Raw genomic sequence first — 23,588 nt, forward strand, 5'->3', positions numbered from 1 at the left:
GTATCTCCATACGGTAGTAGACTTGGGCTACAAGTATGGAGGTTTTGCATTTTACGATTACCACCGTTCTTTTTCCGCTAAGGCCGCCGCCAGACTCACACAGTTCCAGACTACGACAAAATGGAGTCTCATGGACACAGAGCTCTTCTGCCGCCACTTTGCCGGCTTACGCTCACCTCTGTGTGCGATTTGTCAGTCCTCCACCCACACTGCCACCTGGTGCGCCAATGCGGCGATCAGACGGCCCTTCGAGTTTCCCTCTACCTCGGGTACAATTCAGGGTCAGTCGCCCCCTGAACCAACGCCTCAGGTGGACAAATTTGGACGCCCAGTCCGAACCATGGGAGGGGCAGCCATCTGTAATAACTACAACTATGGGTCCTGCAACTTCAGCCAGTGCCGCCTACTCCACATCTGCACCTTATGCCAAAGAGCACACCCAAGGAATTTGTGTGAAGTCAAACAACACAAGAGGGCATGACTAAGCCGGATCAACCTCTTATGGTTAGGACTGTACCTCACCTCACATCCCACCCCTTCCCTGGCCACCTACCTTATCCAAGGCTTCACAGCAGGCTTTCACACCGGCCTCATTTCACTACCCCACAGTACTCACGAATGTGCCAATCTTCGTTCAGCAGCCATTGACGAACAAGCCATAGATCAACTCTTACAAGCAGAGGTAGATCGAGAGTACGTGATAGGCCCTTTCACTCGCCCCCCTTTCAGCGCATGGAGAGTCAGCCCTATTGGGCTTGTCAAGGGCAAGTTCACGAATAAATTGCGTTTGGTGTACGACCTGTCTGCGCCTCATTCTTCCCACATACCCAGTCTCAATTCCCTGATCCCCTCCGAAGAGTTTTCCCTAAAATATTCCTCCGTCGACATGGCAATACAAGCAATCATCAAAGCAGGTACAGGTGCCTGGCTCTCCAAAGCCGACATCTCGGATGCCTTCAAGCTCCTGCCCATCCACCCATCCCTTTGGTGCTGGCATGGCATCAAGTGGAAAGAGGCATATTATTTTGCCACAAAACTCACCTTCGGTTCGAAGAGTAGTCCATGGCTCTTCGACACGTTCGCTCAGTCCCTTGTTTGGATACTGTTACACAAGGGTCAATGCCAAGAAGTCATCCATTACCTGGATGACTTCCTACTAATAGAACCTCCCAGCAAGCCCCCAGGAGACCTCGACAAACTCAGAGTGATATTTGGAAACCTCAATGTTCCCATCGCCGAGCACAAAGTCGACGGCCCAGCACACATCATCACCTTTCTCGGGGTCAGCTTGGATACCTGCGCTATGCAAGCCAGTCTCCCCCTCGACAAACTAACACGCATTAGGGCAGTCCTTCACGAATTTACACACACCAAGGGCTGTACCAAAAAGCAGTTGCAATCTCTCCTGGGAATGCTTAATTTCGCCATGCAAATTATTCCACAAGGCCGCACCTTTGTATCACGCCTGCTTAGATTTCTGTCAGAAACTCAAGACCCCGATCAGATCTTAAATCTAGACTCCGCAGCTATAGCGGACCTATCTATGTGGGAGGAATTCTTGTCCGCCTGGAATGGCATATCCCTATTTATACCTATGGTTTTGGTCCATTCACCCCAGGTGGTGACAGACGCTGCAGCCTCCACAGGTTTCGCGGCAATTTTTGGCCGCCATTGGTTTTCAGGACCCTGGCCTCAACAGATACTGTTGATACCTGGCTTTACTCAAACATCTGCCCTCTTTGAACTTTATCCCATAGTGGCAGCTGCACAGCTCTGGGGCCACCACTGGACAGGACAAACCGTAGTCTTCACCACCGACAACCAGGCCACAGCAGACATCATCAACAGAGGCAGGTCCAAGTCCCTAGCAGTCATGTCCTTCCTGCGCAGATTGGTACAACTGTCTTTACAGCATCAGTTTAACATACACTGTGCATTTATTCCCGGCAGATACAACTTAGCTGCTGACGCACTGTCACGTTTTAATTATACCTCCTTTTTTGAACAGGTTCCCGATGCCGAACCAATGTCGGCCCCTATCCCTGTCTGGTCACAACTGACCCTGGACTAGTTCAACATTTATACGGAGCAACGCAACTCATCAATCATTCACTCTCTCACAACACACTCAAAGCCTACCAGACAGCTTGGAAGGCGTTCAATAAATTCCTCACATCCTGCCGTAAAGGACCAACAGATGTCAAACAGGTACTGGCCTTCACTGCACACTGTCACACGCAGCTGGCCTTATCCTACAATACCATTCGGCTATACCTAGCCGGCATTCAACATTTCTTGACGCTTGAAGACCCCACGAAATCTTCACTGTTCTCATCACACGCTATACGAGCCATTCTAAGGGGCATTCAGAAACGACAACCAGTCATCAGCACCAAGCGCTTACCCATTACGGGGCCCATCTTTAGGGACATGTCAACTATTCTGGCTACTTCGCCATTCGGTCTGCTCCCCAGCACGGTCTTACAAGCAGCCATATATTTAGCTTACTATGGGTTCCTGCGACCTGGCGAATTCACCTCTAACAAACCCACAGACCAAGTACTATGCAGACAGCACTTGCTTCGATACCAAGACCATTTCATCCTGCACCTCGAGGTCTCTAAAACCCAGCAAACGGGCTCAGGAGTGAACATTCACCTCTACGAAACTAACAACAGCTGGTGTCCAGTCGCTGTACTCAACCGACTCCGGTCACTCCTGCCTGAGCAACCAGACACCAGTCCCCTTCTACCATTCCCAGTTAAACCCTTAAGCGCCTCTCAGTTTGTGAAACACATAAGGATACTTCTCCGCAATCTTCACCTTAACCCTAGTCAGTATTCCGGACACTCCTTTCGCATCGGAGCAGCCTCCGCAGCGTCCCGCCACGGGGTTCCAGACCACATCATCAAAAGGCTAGGCAGGTGGAAATCAGCCTGCTTCGCCCGGTATATCCCCAATCCGCAAACAGAGATGGCACAGGCATTCTCCAAATTGGCTCAATAAAAACTGAAAACCAATAAAAATTATAACCCTACCTGAATGTTTTTGCCCCCTTATTTTGGCATACCGGCCATTAGACCAAGGCACACTTTCAGGTCCATTTCATATGGTAAGTCCATACTTTCAGGTCTATTGCTGATGGTAAGTATTATCTTTACTATAAGTGTTATCTATGTCCATATCGGACATAGGGCTCCAACCATAAGTAGGAAGGCCAGTATGGTGGCCTGAATTTATGGGAAGAGCCCGGGGGGTATTTAAGCAGCCCGCTCACCTGTGGTGCTTGTCGGTTTCCTGTGCGCGATACCCATCCTCCCATCCCCATTTCACAGCATTTCTCAACTATTCATTTCATTAATTTCTCTTACAGAATAATCATTTCTTAAACCAGGGTATGCCCCCTTATTTTGGCATACCGGCCATTAGACCAAGGCACACTTTCAGGTCCATTTCATATGGTAAGTCCACACTTTCAGGTCTATTGCTGATGGTAAGTATTATCTTTACTATAAGTGTTATCTATGTCCATATCGGACATAGGGCTCCAACCATAAATATATATATATATATATATATATATATATATATATATATATATATATATATATATATATATATATATATATATATATATATATATATATATATATATATATATAATTTTTAAATTTTTTTTACATAATGTAACCAGTTCCTGATCACCACCACACCATCGTTTCTCAACCTTTTGGCTAAGATCAAGTGTAGAACTGCACTGGTGACGGTATGTAAAAAAAAAAAAAAAAAAAGATTTTTTTTTATTTCTTAATTTTCCAAAAAATTGTGACAAAAAATCACAACTTCAACAAACTCACGATGCCTCTTACTAAATACCTTGGACTGTCTACTTTCCAAAAATGGGTAATTTGTACTGCCCTGCCACTTTAGGCCCTCAAGAAATTAGGTGTGATCAATTTTCAGATATATACCATAGTTTGTGGACTCTATAACTTTCACACAGACTAAATAATATATACTGATTTAGTTTATTATTACCAAAGAAATGTAGCAGATTACATTTTGACCTAAATGTATGAAAGATTATTTATTTGCAAAATTTTAAAACAGAAACAAAGAAAAAGATGTTTTTTTTTCAAAATGTTTGGTCTTTTGTGTTTATTTAACAAGTAATTAAAAAAGCCAGTGGTTATTAAATACCACCAAAAGAAAGCTTTATTTGTGTGAAAAAAATGATAAAAATTTCTTAGGGGTACATTGTTGCATGGCCGCGCAATCATTATTCAAAATGTAACAGAGCTGAAAGCTGGTAATTAAGCTGGGTAGGAAGGGGGTGAAAGTGCCCAGTATTGAAGTGGTGAAGGTAGGGGAGATGTTTCTCAGAGAGGATTCTGTGTATATTGGCACTGTGTGTATCCCTGCCTGTGGTGAATGCCTGAGTTGAGCATGTCTCTTTGAGGTATATGTGCTGGTTGGGCTGGGGGAGCTTCTCCTACCACAGACTGGGTGGCAGACTTACTGCTGAACAACAGCATCGGAGATGAGGGTTCTCCTGCAGTACATGCCAGGGAGTTTGAGCGGCTACCCCTCCGTGATGCAGTACCAGGTGTCATCTTGCAATCACAAACAGTTACTGAGGTCAGTGTGCCAGCATGGAAGAAGTTCCGAAGAACTGGGCCACAAGTTCCTGGTAGCAACTGCAGAATATCTTTGAACACTCAACACTGAGACTAGCGTTTCCACTTGGACATTCTGTCTTTAGTACAGCTAAGCTCCCTCTCCACCACTGCAGCTGTCACACAAACAGTACAGTGCTGAGAAGTTTTGTAGCTGGGTGGGGAAGCTAAAAACACTAGTTTCCTATCAGGTCCACTCCCCCTGTGGTTGACAGGAGATAGTGGGTGGAATTATAGCCAATAGACAGTCAGCTGTCAATCACAAGTTGAAGGGGATTTGGTGTCTTTGCTTTCCCATTAGGCTCCACTCACCATGAGCATCACTGTTTACTGGAAGGCATCAGCTTGTTATTTGTAATAGGAGAGACCACTGTTTTTCACTTTTTTTAGGAGAAGCTGGAAGAAGGAGGTATGTCTTATGATAAACAACATGCCATTCCATGATTTTGCAGGAAACCATAACTGATATGTGGGGATGACAGTATTATCAGTAAATACATCAATAAAGTAAACACATTTCAAGCTTGGTTATAAACAAAATAGCATATGGCTCCGTTCACACTATGGTGTTCTGGATCGCGGGCAGAATCACCGTGACTCTGCCTACGATTCCGAATCGTCGTGGTTGCAATACCCATTATTTTCAACTTGGCATTCAAATTGCAGCACAGAACTTCTTCTAGGCAACAAGCGTCCCATGATTCCATTTGCACGATTTTACCGCGGTTCATCAGGTGACAATCATGGCAAAATCACATCACGATTTGAGTGCCACTGAAAATAACAGGGATCGCAAAGGGCATCCCACAATTTGCAGCAATTCAGAATCACTGGCAGAATTGCGGCAATTCTGTCCGCAATCCAGATTCCCATAGTGTGAACGGAGCCTAAATGTCCTTGTCATCTTTCTTAACTACTTAAAGAGGAGTTCCCATTTAAAAAAAAAAAAATAAGAGTCAGCAGCTACAAATACTGCAGCTGCTGACTTTTAATTGGACACTTACCTGTCCCAGGGTCCAGCGATGCGGGGGATCGAAGCCCCACTCATCTCCCCCTCCATTCTGTGGCGCCGGCATTGCAACTGTGGGTGCCGGGCTGTGGCTTCACAGCCTTGATTGGCCGCTCAGTCGTCCAGGACCTGTAATGGGTCCCAGATGATTGACAAGAGGGAGAGAGCAGAGCTGAGCCCTTCCTGTGCCAAGGGGGAAGTGATGTCACCAGCCCAGGCACTGAAAGAGGCAGACTACGAGGGACCCCCTAGCAACAGGCATTTAGAGGTGAGTAAAAAAAAAAAATTCCAATTTTTTTTTTTTTTTTTTTTTTTTTTAGGCACATTCATGTATTTTTTTTTTTTTTTTTTGGGTGGAAGACCACTTTAAGGACCAGCCTCGTTTTGGAATTTAGATGTTTACATGTTTAAAACAGTTTTTTTTGCTAGAAAATTACTTATAACCCCCAAACATTATATATTGTTTTTTTTTCTAACATCCTAGAGAATAAAATGGTGGTCATTGCAATATTTTTTTTCACACCGTATTTGCACAGCGGTCTTACAAGCGCACTTTTTTTGGAAAAAATTCACTTTTTAGAATAAAAAATAAGACAACAGTAAAGTTAGCCCAATTTTTTTTATATTGTGAAAGATAACGTTACCCCGAGTAAATTGATACCAACATGTCACGCTTCAAAATTGCGCCCGCTCATGGAAAGGCGTCAAACTTTTACCCTCAAAAATCTCCATAGGCGACGTTTAAAAAATTCTATAGGTTGCATGTTTTGCGTTACAGAGGAGGTCTAGGGCTAGAATTATTGCTCTTGCTCTAAAGATTGTGGCGATACCTCACATGTGTGGTTTGACCACCATTTTCATATGCGGACGCTACTCACGTATGCGTTCACTTCTGCGCGCAAGCTCGTCGGGAGAGGGTGTTTAAAAAAAAATATATATTTTTCTAATTTATTTTACATGATTTTATTTATTTTTACACTATTTAAAAAAATTGTGTCACTTTTATTCCTATTACACGGAATGTAAACATCCCTTGTAATAGAAAAGAGCATGACAGGTCCTCTTAAATATGAGATCTGGGGTCAAAAAGCCCTCAGATCTCATATTTACACTAAAATGCAATAAAAAAAAGTCATTTAAAAAAATTATATTGAAAAAAATGCGCCTTTAAGACGTATGGGCGGAAGTGACGTTTTGATGTTGCTTCCGCCCTGCAGTGTCATGGAGACGAGTGGGTGCCATCTTCCCCTCACTCGCCTCCATGCACAGCTAGGCAGCAGACGCGATCGCCTCTGCTGCTACCGACAGCTCCGGTAAGCAGCAGAGGGCACCGGATCGCGGTGGGAAGGGGGGCCCTCTCCCGCCACCTATAAAAGTAATCTCGCGGCAAATCCGCGGCAGAGGCAACTTTTATCTTGTAGCCGACTGCCGGACAAAAACGGGGATACTGGGGTTATGGCAGCTAGCTGCTGCCATAACAACGATATCTGTCCCCAAAAAAGGGATGTACATCGGCGTGCGGCGGTGGGCAAGTGGTTAAAAAGAGCCATCATAAATTGAGTTGGAAGACTAGTTCATCAGTGTGCCAGATAATATAGTTTACATACAGTACAAGTAAAGCGATTGCTTAAAATAAAACGGATATAATATATAGATATATTACCTTTGACTCCATGACCTTTGACAGAAATATGTAGGACAAAGCCCTAGTCAACAATTGAACCTCCAGAGCAGCCTTTCTCAATTATGGTTCCTTCAGATGTTGCTAAGGATTCCTTGAGCAATTTCTGCCTCTTGTATACTTAACCAATGACACTAAGGACGTTTTTAGCTATCTGTAAGGGGGGTTCTTTTCACTGACCTCAAATGTAAGAAGCACACTTTCCACGGGCCACCATGTTATGTACCATGAATTGTAGATATAGTAATTATTAGCAGGGGTTCCATGAGCCTGGAAAGTTCATTTAAGGGTTCCTTGGGGTTTGAAAGAATGAGAAAGGCTGCTCTAGAATATGGAAAATTATGGATTTTTAGATCTAAAACTTCCATTGCTGCCTCTTCCTTCAGTTAGATTTAAAGGGGCCATTAGTTGCCAGTTAGGCATATTTAGACATAGCAGGAACTTTAAAAGAATATAAGTGTGCTGAGTGTAATGATACCAATATGTAATCATACTTAACAATTGTGGCTCCAATTTATCTTTATTGAGACACCAAACACAAATATTGGAACTTGATCCTGATGTCGCCAGAGCCAAAAGTACAGAGCAAACTTTACTTACATAAAGAAATATATGACTTTACAATAAAAATATAAAGAATAAAAAAATTATACATGGCAAAGCTAAGGAGACAATAACAGAAACTTATATCATACAATTGTGGTGCTGTACATCTGTTTTTACAAGGTTTGTAAGATTTTATATTATCATGTTGATCATTTAAAAGTATTAGATATTTATTTCATTATGCGATACTTTATATGACTAATTCAATTCATTTTTTAATATTAAAATGCAATGCACATACAGAAGTTTGTTAAAAAAATGTTCAAGGCTTTTTTCAGGTCTTTATTCCTCAAAGTGTATATAACTGGATTTATCAATGGGGTTACTACAGTATAGGATAATGATAAGAATTTAGTAACATTCCCCAATTGCCCTTCACTGGGTACCAAATAAGCAAAAGCTAGGTTGCCGTAATAGATATATACAACAGTCAGGTGGGAACTACATGTAGAAAAAACCTGCTTCCTTCCTGTAATAGATGGAATTTTAAGAATGGTGACTATGATAATAACATAAGATACAACAACAAATATAAATGGGATGACATCAAATAAAACAGTCAACAATGTTATCTCTATCTGAAGAAATGCTGTATCGGAGCAGGAAAGTTTAAGAATTGGATCAAGATCACAGAAAAAGTGGTCAACAATGTTGGGCCCGCAGAACTGCAATTGAGCTATAATTAAAGTATGCATCAGCACAGTTAAAAAACTTAAAGACCAACAGATAATAACCAAAGTACAGCAGCAGTGGTGATTCATTATCAAACAATAATGTAATGGTTTACAGATGGCCAAATATCTGTCATAAGACATCACAGTTAGAAGAAGACTGTCAAATATTAATGTAGCACAAAAGAAATAAAACTGGGAGAGGCAATCAGAAAATGACAATATGGTATCATTCACCAAAACTGTTCTCAATGTATTAGGAAGAATATCTGTTGCAAGTACGATATCTGACATAGCGAGCTGTGAGAGGAAGATGTACATGGGAGACTGAAGGGTTTTGCTGTAGGACACCAGTGTGATGATCAAGAGGTTTCCACAAAGTGTAACACAATAAAGCAAAAGGAAAATAAAAAACACCAAAAGTTTGACATTTTCTGGAGTCTGAAATCCTAAGAGGTGGATTGTGGAAATTCTGGTCATATTCTTCTTCTCCATGATCTGAAGGCAGTTTATTAAAATGAAAGTGTAACATGTGTGAAGCAGCTTCAGCTAGTTAAAGGAAGCTGAAGAAAATGTGGACTGTCTGAAGAGAAAACAGAAAGGAGAAAGAAAAGAGAGAGATGGAGGGAGAGTGAGAGGAAAATAGGAGAGATAGAGACAGAGGAAGAAAGGGATAGAAGGCAAAAGAGAGAGAAATAGAATAGTGTGAGAGAGAAAGAAAGACATGAGAGAGAAAAGAGCAAGAGGGGATTTACCAATTGAGTAGACCTTTCTTTTTTCACTTCTATAAAAAAGTACAAAACTGAATTTTAAGTTACAAATTAAAAAAAAAAACAAACACAACAGTGAAAACCAATAGGATTGCATTTCACTGTAGTTTAGTCAGTGAGAAATAGACATTATATATTATATTGTCTTGTTGGTTACTTCACTTTTTCTCATTTAGCTAATATCTGATAGATTTCTCATCTGCTGGCTGTTGTATTCTGACAACCGGACCCAGCAGCTGTCATAATACCCCATATCAAATTGGATGCAATCACTGTTTGGCTGACGATTTTCCTCCAAGGTCATTTAACAAAAGCAGACTGAAAAATCTATTTTTGTTGTGCTTGGTGTTACCAACAGGGCCACCCCCAGCTAGAATTTTGTTCATTTTAACGGGAAACCAAAATAATTTCATCTCAAGGGCAACAGAAATGTATGCATTCAAATGTGAAATGCAGTAGGGGATGAGTCTGACCTGCTTTATCCTCAACACAAATAGATTTCAATGGAACTCGTTGCATAGCGTGAAATACAAAGCATAGCAGGCCAAAGGTCATCCAAACTCCACAACTAAAGTCAATGGAAATGACTGAATTTCAATTAAATTGTAATTTAAAGGCAGGTCCAACACAAAAAGAAGATGACAAGTTTTAATGGCATTATTTTAACTTAAAATAGAAACAGAAATAAAGAAATGTCAAAGAGTAATTACTGTAATTACTGTTAGCAAATGTGTTACATATATATAAGTAAAGATATGGCCACATCTGTGAAGTGTGTTCTTTTATGTAAATGCTTTTCTGATGCAGCTTTTATAAAAAATAAATAAATTGCATGGAGCCACTGGGAATCTGTGCTCGGTGATATTCTCATGAGCTAATACCGATGTGATTAGAGATATGAGATTATCAGTCAGTGCTTCAGAATTAATTGTAAAAGGAATATTCAGATCAAGAATAAAAACAAAAGGTTTTTTTTTTTCTTATTGCATACTTTAATTATAGTTCTCTGTTTATTTCATGGTGACATAGTAATTATTATTATTAGTAGTAGTAGTAGTAGTTGTAGTATCACTACAAACTAATGTTATAGCAGTCAATTGACAAAATGCATCCTTGAGTCTTTCCAAGTAGCAGCGAGTGTCCACAGTATAGAGATGGTGGTGTCTGCCACCAAATTATCCATATCCCTGTTCAAATTTCTCTTAAGGTATAGATAGGCAGCAACAAGAACCAACAGTACTACTAGTACCATGATGCCATGTTAATATTATATAGTTTTATAGTTGGATAAATGGATGAATGTCCTTCAAGTTTTACCCAGTAGGTTTTATCTTGTGTAAGGATAAGCTATGAACAATATTGGATACAAGACTATATGATCATATCTGTAGATTACAATGACTATACTATACATAGTGATCATGATTTGGATACCATCAGTGGAATGAAAATTGGTTAGATGTGCAGTATTTATACAGTATATATATATATATATATATATATATATATATATATATATAAAACCTATTCAGTGGTATGGTTGTATTTAGTTACTATTTCCTTTTTTGTGAGTATGTTACAAGATGTACTATACACCCTGCACTCCTCCATATGCGGAGGTGGATATCTCTTGACTAGGGATGGGCTATCTGTTCGAGTCGAACATGAGTTCGACTCAAACATTGGCAAATTCGAAAAGCTGCGGAACACCATTTAAAAGTCTGTGGGAGAAATCTAAAGTACTAATTTTAAAGGTTAATATGCAAGTTATTGTCATAAAAAGTGTTTGGGGACCGGGGTCCTGCCCAGGGGACATGTATCAATGCAAAAAAAGTTTTAAAAACATCTGTTTTTTCAGGAGCAGTGATTTTAATAATGCTTAAAGTGAAACAATAAAAGTAAAATATTCCTTTAAATTTCGTACCCGGGGGGTGTCTATAGTATGCCTATAAAGTAGCGCATGTTTCCCATGTTTATAACAGTCCGAGAGCAAAATGACATTTCTTATGAAAAAAAAGTCATTTAAAAGTACTAGCGCTAGTGCCGGTTATTAATGAATTGTTGGTCCCGACAATACACTTAAAAGTCATTGAAAGTCAATGAAAAAAAAATGTGTGGTGGTCCACCAAAATTCCATTACCAGGCCCTTCAGGTGTGGTATGGATATTAAGGGTAACTCCGCGCCAATATTAAAAAAAATGGCGTGGGTTCCCCCCAAAAATCCATACCAGACCCTTTAGGTCTGGTATGGATTTTAAGGGGAACTCCGTACCAAAATTAAAAAAAAAAATGGTGTGTGGTTCCCCCAAAATTCCACACCAGACCCTTATCCTAGCACACAACCTGCCAGGCCACAGGAAAAGAGGGGGGATGAGAGAGCACCCCCCCTCCTGAACCGTACCAGGCCACATGCCCTCAACATGGGGAGGATGTCCCCATGTTGATGGGGACAAGGGCCTCATCTCCACAACCCTTGCCCAGTGGTTGTGGGGGTCTGCGGGCAGGGGGCTTATTGGAATCTGGAAGCCCCCTTTAACAAAGAGGATACCCAGATCCCGCCCCCCATGTGAATTGGTAAGGGGTACGTTGTACCCCTACCATTTCACAAAATGGAAGTGTCAAAATGTTAAAAACCACGGGAGACGGCTTGGGACAAGTCCATTATTAAAAATAAAAACATAAAAAAGAGATTCCAGCAATGTAATCCAATAAATCCATGCTTCTACTCCAGCGATGTAATCCAGTTCTTGATCTCCAGCGACGGATGATCTCCAGCGACTCTGACAAGGGGAAACACCGGGGTTTCCCAGTGATGTGTACGGGGGATCCCACCCCCCTCTGATGCAATGGGAATCCTGCATTGCATCAGAGGGGGGGTGGGGTCACCCGAACATGTCACTGGGAAACCCCGGCATTTCCCCTTGTCAGAGTCGCTGGAGATCGTGGGTCATTTGATGGGTGGCCCCGCCCTCAGCTACAAGAGCTATCAAGCTAGCGCCGCATCATTGGCTGGGTGCCTCTGGTGGAGGCAGGATCCTGTGCGTGTTCCCCGCTGGAGTCGCTGGAGATCATCCATCGCTGGAGATCGAGAATTGGATTACATCGCTGGAGTAGGAGCATGGATTTATCAGATTACATCGCTGGAATCTCTTTTTTATTTTTTAATTTTTAATTTTTAATAAAGGACTTGTCCCAAGCCGTCTCCTGTGGTTTTTAACATTTTGACACTTTCTTTTTGTGAAATGGTAGGGGTACAATGTATCACCTGGGGCAGGTTCCCCAAACACTTTTTATGAAAATAACTTGCATATTAACTTTTAAAATTAGCACTTTTGATTTTTCATGGTCGTGTCCCATAGACTTTAACGGTGTTCGCGTGTTCAAACAAATGTTTTGTCTGTTCACGTGTTCTGGATGCAAACTAAATAAAGAAGACTTCCAGGGTCCAATAAGTCCCCCTGCCACAGATCCCCACATCCATTTTGGGGACAGGATGTGGTCATAAGGCCCTTGTCACCATCATCATTGGGACAAGATGCCTTGTATAAAGGGGGAGAGAACTTCCCTGAGCGAGGAAAGTAGTGTCAACACAAAAACAGAGTGCACTGGATAGTGCAGGTAAATAAAAAAAAAACATTTTTAATAATATTCATTGTTTAATAAAAATTAAAATTGCATTTACAAAGAAAATACTTGATCAGTGTATATCAAAAACAATTATAGGAAGGGGAATTGCACTTACATAGAAAAGATTTGATCAGTGCATATCAAGAACAATAATAGGAAGGGGCAAGGGCCCCAAAGCATGTAAGGTGAGTGGAGGTCCATTATCACCCCATACACAGATTTGGCCCGCTCTAGATCCTGCTTTGGATGCTTCTGCAATTGTTCTCCCTTGATTTCTACAGCATTCACCCCAGGATTTTTACTCTGATGGTCTCTTCTCCTATTGTTGGCTTCCAATGAGAGGACTTTCTACATCTGTAGACAGAGAAATATTTTTGGCCAGATTTTTTAGGTGCTAATATAGTGAAAAAACATACTGGATTTGAGTAAAAACAATTTTTATTTAAGACATATAAAATAAAAACACAGATAGTTGTTGCCAAACAACATATACCAAATTTTTTGCTCCATAAGACGCACCTGACCATAAGACGCACCTAGGTTTTAGAAGTTCAAAACAAGAAAAAAAAATATTCTGAACCAAATGGTGTACTAAAATATTTTCCAGTGCCCATGAAATACAGAGTGACCATTACCATAGAAAATGCAGAGCGACCGATACCATAGAAAATGCAGAGTGACCATTACCATCGAAAATGTAGAGTGACCATTACCATAGAAAATGCAGAGTGACCATTACCATAGAAAATGCAGAGTGACCACTACCATAGAAAATGCAGAGTGACCATGCCATAGAAAAGCAGAGATGCCATTACCATAGAAAATGCAGAGTGACCATTACCATAGAAAATACAGAGTGACCATTACCATAGTAAATGCAGAGTGACCACTACCATAGAAAATGCAGAGTGACCATGCCATAGAAATTCAGAGTGACCATTACCACAAAAAATGCAGAGTGACCATTACCATAAAAAATGCAGAGTGACCATTACCATAGAAAATGCAGAGTGACCATTACCATAAAAAAAGCAGAGTGACCATGACATAGAAATGCAGAGTAACCATTGTTTTCCCAGCGGCCTGTCTATTTCTCCTGCCCTCGGTCCGCCCTCCTTCTCCTCCCCGGCAATCGTTTCTGGTAGCCGACCCCTGCCTTCGCCTTTTCCTCCGGCCGCTCCTGTCAGAGTCACCGGCCCTGCGTTTCCCTGCCTCTATGGTGCCGGGCTCCCCGAGGAACAGCTGGCACTTCTTCCTCCTCCATCAGGCCCATAGTAACCTGTTTTCTGTCTCTCCCGGTGCCCTGCGCCCACGGGGGGTTTTGAATTATGTCCCAGCTCTCTTGCCTCTCTTCTTCCGGTGTTGGCTGTGGGATGCATTACCAGCAGTGGGCATTGCCAGCAGTGGGGGGGCATTGCCAGCAGCGGGGGGGGTGCCAGCGGCGGCGGGGGGCGGTGCCTATTGTATATTCACACCATAAGACGCAGGGACATTTTCCCTCATATTTCTGAAGGAAAAAATGCGTCTTATAGTCCGAAAAATACGGTACATTAATACAGCTTGTGTGGAATGGAAGATAGAATGGAATAGAAGATATCTTGTTGTGTAGATGGTAGCTAAAGTAAATTTATCCCAACATGTTTCGCCATCGTGGGCTTCCTCAGGGGATATATTAAAATAGCACAACACAAATCACTAAATATAGAATAAAATATATTTAGGACATATTGTTTATACTTCATACTCACAAAGTTATCAAAACATTGCCCACTGAGACTGACCGCACCACCACTCACCCATATTGGACTCCATGCAACTCCAAAGTGGGCGCCTGAACCAAGGAGAATCACCCCAGTGGGGCACACAGAGCAGCCAAACAAGGTCCTATCTGACCAACTATGGAACAAAATAAAGGATTAAAAATAAGTAATAAATTCATCTGCCATCAGTTTGATAAATCCTGATGGACAGGTAAAGGCAGCTAAAAGCGGCCAAAAGATTAAAGATAAAGACACTACAAACAAAAGATATACCAACTAAACAAGCTATTGGGTTGTGGATAAGTCAAGGGTTCCGTATGATGTTAGGAGATATGAATTAAGGGCCAAAGCCAAAGAAAGCTGAACAGCATTGGGAAAAATCAGTAAGTAGCAATAAGCTTAGATATGGTATAGCATTGATATATGTGAAATTGATTCACACATTCATACAGAGACCAGTATTCTTATTATCGGCCAATAGATCAAAAGGGGATTTCATAGAATCAGGGAGCCAACGTATATATAAAGCTGAACTAACATGCTACAAATCATCTGTCTCCTGCACTTGGAGGAGATTAGGCAGATGGCAGCAAGCAAGGCATACCTGTGGTTAAATGCAGACCACTGTAAATGATTGGCTCACAGATCCAATAAAGAAACAGGAAAAGGATTGGCAAAAAGACAAATAAATGTAAACTTCCAAAAAAGTTTTACCTAGAAGCCGTCTTTAATGATGTAAGGTCACCCCTGATGCAACTAAGCTTTTTATATGCGTCTGACTTCACTGGTCGAGTGTGGACGTGCGGGAGTCAATGCACATGCACGAAGCGCCATTCTAGACTACACAGTCGATAATGCAAAGTGGCCCGTTGGAAAGGGAGATGACCCAGCGGTAGCTGAGAGGCCCCAAACAGTGGGCGGGCGTCTATAACTCCACATGGACCAAACGGGCACACACTGCTAAACTTGTAGCAAACCTAGCTATAGAAGTACGTTGTACAATAGAAAAAACTCAAAAGGAGATAAAAAAATGATAATATAGATACCATATCCTGTAGCAGGTAATTTTGGCTTCATTTGAGTGTGCTGTCTCTCAGCTGCATCCTCACAAGCTACTGCCTCTTTGTGGCTACACGGTGACACTGCAGACTTTCCAGACTCTTCAGTGGTGTTCCAGAACCTTGAGCAAGTAAAGATCCCATGCCCCACTTGACCACACTCCAAGCACAGTACTGGATGCTGAACTTTAGTGTCTTGGCATCTACTCAATGACTGGCTCTCTCTTGTTGCCACAGGATACCATTCTCGAGGACTCCACTGGTCACGATCATCAGCAGAAAAACTCCTTGGATCCCACACATCCTGGCTTGCCTGAACGTTGCTTCCATAGGTGACCATACTCCTCCTTTCCACACACTGTTGTCCACCTGGATTCCTGTTGCCGGGGACATTCTCTTTCACTTCCACTTTAACTGGGGGTGGCGTGATTAATTTACACCATTTCACAGCAAATTCACACTCAGATGAATTTTCTGGCATGGCTGGGGCATGTGGTGAAATACCCTCTAGCCATAATAGCCTTTCCCTTACCTTAGCAAGGATTGCATCCTTTTTCTACTTCGACCACCCCATCCTTGTGTTCTTGCACACAGCGACTGGTAAGACAGTTCACAGCAGAAAAAAAAAAAGTTTGATTCTCCTTTCACAGGTACACCACCTGCAACACGCAATGCCTTTCGCCTGGCTGCACTTCCACGCACAGCTAACAGTTCCTGACATGAACTCACCACTGGAGCAGAGACCCAGATTTCACCGTCTGTATTGCATCCTACAACCACTTGTGATATTGGGGATGTTTAGCTCAGTGATAGAGGCATTTTTCCAGTGAGTCCACGGCAGTCAGTTAATTCTTAAAAGGAACAAAATTAAACGTGTATACACAGGATTGCCCACACAGGGCTCTTCTCCAACCAATGCAACAACTGAGAAAATACCAAGCCACCTGGCTCCTAGGCTTACTTTGCCTTTTATTGCAGTTCCTTGCTAAACCGGCCTACTCCTGGCCTTATCAGGATTCTCCCACCCCCTGGGTTTGCTCACTGTCCCCACGACTTCAGGGCAGTTGGCACTTTGTGCCAGTAAATTCTAGGATGAAGCTGTACTGTTGGACTCATAACTCTAAGTTCTCTGGCTATTTGGGTTTCCATAGGACCCTCATTTTCCACTCTCATCTTTACTGATGGTCAAGCCTCACAAGGATGTTAAGGACTTTCTGAAGACCTGCCTGGTTTTTGCCCCTATTAAATCCCCTAACCAAGTTTGGACAGCACCCCTTATTCCATTGCCTATCCCTGGAAACAAGAGCATTTGTAATGGGACTTTAGATCAGGCAGATAATTTCCATACAGAATAGTACACATGATTACAAGTTTGAGCTGATCCATAATAAGTAATCATAATACACACTATAAATTCATAAAAATGATTAATATTCATACACATGATATTTTTTGTTAGAGATACATGATTTAGGCAGATGGAAATACTTAAGTACAAAATACATAGCGATCCACAAATGTCTTGGCATCCTATATGCATTTCGTAGATCAATGTCCCCTTCCTCAGGAGTAGAAAATTATCTCCAACCCTCTTGGACTTACTAGCCACCTCAGCTCTCCCAGCCTCTCAGACCCACTTCTGGTCTCCTAGGCCCTTGTAGCCGTGCCGACCTTCCCAGTCCTTCAGGCACAAAGTCCCCCCTCACCAGGGATGTAGTCTTACACAGAGCAGACAGTTTCCCTGACAGGGGTCTGTCTTTAATCACTTACGGACTGGAAGATTTGCCTGCTTAATGACCAGGTCATTTTTTGCGATACGGCACTGTGTCACTTTAACTGACAATTGCGCTGTCGTGCGACACTGTACCCAAACAAAATTGATGTCCTTTTTTTCCCACAAATAGAGCTTTCTTTTAGTGATATTTAATCACCTCTGTGTTTTTTTTGCGCTATAGACAATAAAAGAGCGACAGTTTTGAAAAATATCTATATATATATATATATATATATATATATATATATATATATATATATATATTTTACTATAATATATATCCCCAAAAATGTTTTAAAAATCAAGTTTCTTCATGAGTTTTGGCCAATATATACTCTTCTACATATTTTTGATAATATAAATCGCAATAAGCGTATATTGATTGGTTTGCACAAAAGTTATAGCGTCTACAAACTATGGGAAAGTATTATGACATTTTTATGGCATTCTTATTTTATTTTTTATTTTTTACTATTAATGGCGGTGATCTGCGACATTGTGGCGGATAGTTTTTACACATTTTTGGGACCATTGACAATACAGCAATCAGTGCTATAAAAATGCACTGATTTCTGTGTAAATGTCACTGGCAGGGAAGGGGTTAACACTAGGGGGCAATCAAGGGGTTAACTGTGTTCCCTAGTGTGTGTTCTAATAGGGCGTACACACGGTCGGACTTTGTTCGGACATTCCGACAACAAAATCCTAGGATTTTTTCTGACGGATGTTGGCTCAAACTTGTTTTGCCTACACACGGTCGCACAAAGTTGTCGGAATTTCCGATCGCCAACCACGCGGTCACGTACACCACGTACGACAAGACTAGAAAAGGCCGGTTCAGAACCAAGCGCGGCACCCTTTGGGCTCCTTTTGCTAATCTCGTGTTTCACCGTTTGTTGGCTTCGCTGACCCCCTATATCAGCAGGCAGGATACCTGCATGAGGCAAGCCATCACTCCGGAGCAGAGGTTGGTCGCTACCTTGTGGTATTTGGCCACAGGGAGAAGCCTGCAGGACTTGAAGTTCTCGACAGGCATCTCCCCCCAGGCTCTGGGGATCATTATCCCAGAGACCTGTTCTGCCATCATCCAGGTCCTACAGAAGGAGTATATGAAGGTAAGATTTTTATGCTTTTATATCACATTTTATTGTATATAATGTTTGATAATATCTTGTATTTCTTTCCTCATTCCCTAATTACCATGATTGTAATATGCTGTGAATGTCCCCTTTGTCCCCTTTGTCCTCATGAATGCTGGATTTTTATGTAAACACACAAATCCTGGTTCTCTCAAGGGAGAGGAGACAGACCATGTGTTCATACTAACCCCTTCTCCGCCAGTGACATTTATATAGTAATCAGTGCATTTTTATAGCACTGATCGCTGTATAATTGTCACTGATCCCAAAAATGTGTCAAAAGTGTCCGATGTGTCCACCGCAATATCTCAGTCCTGATAAAAATCACTGATCACTGTCATTACTAGTGAAAAAAAAATATAATAATAAAAATGCCATAAATCTATCCCTTATTTTGTAGGCGCTATAAGGTTTGCGCAAACCAATCAATATATGCCTATTGTAATTTTTTTACCACAAATATGTAGAATACATATCAGCCCAAACTGAAGAAAAAAATGTGTTTTTTTTTTTAAATTGGGGATATTTATTATAGCAAAAAGTTAAAGATATTGGGGTTGATTTACTAAAGGCAAATGCACTTGAAAGTGCACTATAAGTGCACTTGGAAGTGCAGTCTCTGTAGATCTGAGGGGAAGATCTAAAATGAGGGAAAGCTCTGCTGATTTTAGCATACAATCATGTGCAAGCTAAAATGCTGTTTTTTATTTTCCTTGCATGTCCCCCTCAGTTTGACAGCGATTGCACTTCCAAGTGCACTTTCAGAGCATTTATAAGTGCACTTGTAGTGCAAAGTGGATTTTTCCTTAGTAAATAACCCCCATTGTGTTTTTTTCAAAATTGTCGGTCTTCTTTTGTTTGTAGCGCAAAAAATAAAAAACGCAGTGGTGATCAAATACCACCAAAAGAAATCTCTATTTGTGGGAAAAAAAGGATGTCAGTTTTGTTTGGGTACAGCATCGCACAACCGTGCAATTGTCAGTTAAAGCGATGCAGTGCCATATCGCAAAAAATGGCCTGGTCATTGAGCAGCCAAATCTTCCAGGGCTGAAATGGTTAAACCTCATTTGCCATATAGTTACCCACCCCATTAATTTGTTCAAATCTTTTGCAAGGTTTTCACATCCTGCGGAGAAGTTATTGCCCTGCTTAGCTTAGTATCGTCTGCAAATACAGAGATTGAACTGTTTACCCCATCCTCCTGGTTGTTTATGAACAAATTAATTAGGATTGGTTCCAGCACAGAACCCAGGGTGACCCCACTACCCACCCCTGACCATTCTGAGTATTCCCCATTTATCACCACCCTCTGAACTCGCCCTTGTAGCCAGTTTTCAATTCATGTACTCATCCTATGGTCCATGCCAACAGACCTTATTTTGTACAGTAAACGTTTATGGGGAACTGTGTCAAATGCTTTTGCAAAATCCAGATACACCACGTCTACAGGCCTTCCTTTATCTAGATGGCAACTCACCTCCTCATAGAAGGTCAATAGATTGGTTTGGCAAGAACGATTCTTTATGAATCCATGCTAATTACTGCTAATGATACCGTTCTCATTACTAGAATCTTGTATATAGTCCCTTATCATCCCTTATCATCCCCATTATGTGCTCTGTTTGACTTGAGTGATTCCTAAAATGCTGAGGGTCCGATCTTATTATGCAAATCGTATGATTGAAATCATGGAATTTTAATATATTTAATACAGTTTAAGCTTTGTAGTACACACCCAATTATGACTCCTTGTCACTTATAGTAACCCCCTTTTCCTCCCAGGTATTCTTCATACCAGGGCCATAATTAGTATTAGTCTTTAAGCAATGTGTCTCCACGCTTCTGTTCCTCTGGTATTTGCTGTTTCTGAGTATTCCCTTATTCTGTGTGTCGTTTGATCCTGTCTTTGTTCTCAGTGTTTCCCTATAGCTGTGTAATTATATTCCCTTTGGTTTATGTCCATGGATCCCTTCATTTCCTATGTGTCTCTCTCAGTATCATTTCTGTGTGTACCCCGTGTCCTTCCAGCATGATATTTGGTTCCACTGTGCCCGCACGGGTGTGCTAGAGAGCCACAACCTGGGGGCTCGCTCGCAGTACAACATCCACACCTCCAGTGGCTCTGGTGAAGATCTGGTGGCTCCTTAGACCCTGCGACTCTGGCGCAACTCTGTGTGCGGTCACACTGCTCCCGCATCTGTGAGGATCCGTTCCTGGAGTACACCTATTTAGTTGTCCATTGGTATGCGAGATCTTGAGTTAAAGTCCCAGGTGGTCTTACCTCTGATCGTGACAGGAGCAACTGAATCATAAATTGAGGGAATATACCAGTGATGTTCTGCCATCAGAGTTGGACAAGGGTGATGGCAGGCAGAAAGTAAAATATGCATGTAATGAGGGCATATGATGTTACCATCACTCCTGAATGAAGTTCTCCATGGTAAGATTGAAATATGCTGCCACTGGAGGTGGTAAAAGTAAAAAAGAGACTTAATAATTTCCATTTCCCTGATGGTGTCCAAATCAGGATCACTATGTATAGTATGGTCATTGTGATCTTACTGCCGAAAATTGTTCATAGCTTATCCTTACACTAAATGAAACCTGCTGGGTAAAACTTGAAGGACATTTATCCTTTTTTCAACTAAGAAACTATGTAATATTAACATGGCTTCATGGTACAGATAATGCTGTTGGTTCTTGTTGCTTCTTGTTTATGTCATATGAGGAATTTGTTGAGTGATAGGGATAAAGAGGGATACATTTGTGGCAGGCACGACCATCTCTATCCTGGATAACCTCACTGCTACTTGAAAAGACTCAAGAAGGCATTTTGGCAATCTTGCAGCTCTTATTTAAAGCGGAACTGCAGTCTGCTCACATAATTTGTAATAAAAACATCTTTGTCGTTCTGAATCTTCCCTCCAAGCATTTTGCATATTATTTTATATATACTGTGATTCTGTACTTGCCAAATATGCTGCAGAAATCTCCCTCCACTGAGCCTGGCTGCAACAATTTTAACTGTGGGCAGCTGAAGCTGCTGCCTCTTCACTTCCTGGATTTACACAGACACACAGCGGCCCACCTCCAGCTCTGCAGCCTTGCAGCTCTCATTGGCTCTTTTATGACTCATCCTCCCTCCCTTCCTGGCAAACTCTCACAAGAGTTAGAGAGAGACCTGTGCATGATGTCATAAGCCTAGGCTTTTTACGAGACAAAAAACAGGAAGTGGACTGTATATGGTGTTTACTGGCAGAAAAAAAAATGTTTTACTATCCAAAGTTAATACAACAAGGCAGAAGATTTAATAAATGGAAAGATGAAAAAATGACTGAAGGTCTGCTTTAACTATGGACTGCTATAATAATAGTTTGTTGTGATACTACTACTACTACTACTACTACTACTACTAGTACTTCTAATAATAATTACAAAAATATTATTCATAATAGCTATTTCATTTCATGTTATGCCACTCTGAAATGAACAGAGAATCATACATACACAGGCCTAGAATATGGAAGAAATAAAATGGAAGAAATACTTTTTGTTTTTATTATTATTATTAATATTCCTTTTACAATTCTTTCTTAATTTCTGATTGATAATCCCATATCTCTAACTACATAAATATTTTAGCCCATGAGAATATCACTGAACACAGAAGCTCCATGCAACTCATTTTGTCCCTTTATAAAAGCAGCATCAGAAAATCAGAAGAGCATTTAAAAGAGCACAATTTCCAGCTGTGGTAATATCTTTGCCCACATATACGGTATATATACCGTATACATTTGTAAACAATATTTACAGTAATTACTTGTCACAATTTTTTTTTATTAGTTAAAATAATACCAATAAGTCTTTTCTTAGTTTTGTGTGTTGGAAATACATTTAAAGCACATTTTGATTAAGTACCTGTAATTCAGCAAATTTCCATCTACTTTAGTTGTGGAGTGTGCATGACTAACCCTAGGATGCCTTTGGCCTGCTGTGCTTTGTATTTCAGTATATGCTGAAGGTCCCATTGAAATCTGTGAAATCTGTGTTGAAGATAAAGCAGGTCATAGTACCCACTGAATTTCTCATTTGAATGCAGGTATTTCAGTTGCATTAAAGGATTTAGTTTTTTTTGCATTTGTGTTGAAATAAACAAAATGTAGCTTTTGGTAAAGAAGCTGGGAGGAAAATTGTCATCCAATTGATGACTGCATCCAATTCGATAACATCTGCAGGCATGAGGGATGGGAGAGCTGTCACCATAAGTTGCTGGAGGAAGGGGCGCAGGTCTGCCGATTTTACTGTTTCAGGGATCCCCCTAAATTTAACATTTTTTCTGCGTGACCTATCCTCGAGGTCTGCGACCTTTAACCTGAGGGCTTTAAGCTCATCCTCTACCTCAAAGTCGGCATCCACAAGCTCATTGTGTGCTTATGTGAAATCTCCCATTTTGTTCTCCACAAAATCATATCTGTCTCCCAGTTCATATATACCCAATGTGCAATATACTAAAACTCTACAATGATAATATATAATAAATAAACAGATAATAAGATATTAACAACTGTTACCATTCACTACAGGCTTGTTTTTAAAGCCCTTCAGGTGAGGGCACACCTGAAGGGGGAGAGTGCACATTGCAAGAAGACACCATTTGTTTCACTTCTTTCTTTGATATGTTTATGGACTTTTTCTTGGTTATCAATATTGAGGACTGTGTATATACACATTGAGCACTTGCACTTTAGTCATCTATTATTGAGCGCTTGCACTATAATTGGGGATATTTTACTTAATATCTTATTATCTGTTTA

The 23,588-nt window shown here is 41.1% G+C and overlaps 1 protein-coding gene across 1 annotated transcript; it reads right to left on the reverse strand.

Moving 5' to 3' along the window:
• Positions 1–8,193: 8,193 nt before the first annotated feature.
• Positions 8,194–9,138, reverse strand: LOC141134217 (olfactory receptor 1468-like). Its single transcript, XM_073623800.1, has one exon. The coding sequence runs from the start codon at positions 9,136–9,138 to the stop codon at positions 8,194–8,196; it is 945 nt and encodes a 314-aa protein (XP_073479901.1).
• Between the last annotated feature and the right edge of the window lie 14,450 nt (positions 9,139–23,588).

Source organism: Aquarana catesbeiana, linkage group LG03, assembly GCF_042186555.1.
Source record: "Aquarana catesbeiana isolate 2022-GZ linkage group LG03, ASM4218655v1, whole genome shotgun sequence".
Lineage (NCBI taxonomy): Eukaryota > Metazoa > Chordata > Amphibia > Anura > Ranidae > Aquarana > Aquarana catesbeiana.

Bases quoted from the DNA above. Each gene is read 5' to 3' on its own strand.
- LOC141134217 (XM_073623800.1), bottom strand. From the start codon at position 9,138: ATGGAGAAGAAGAATATGACCAGAATTTCCACAATCCACCTCTTAGGA.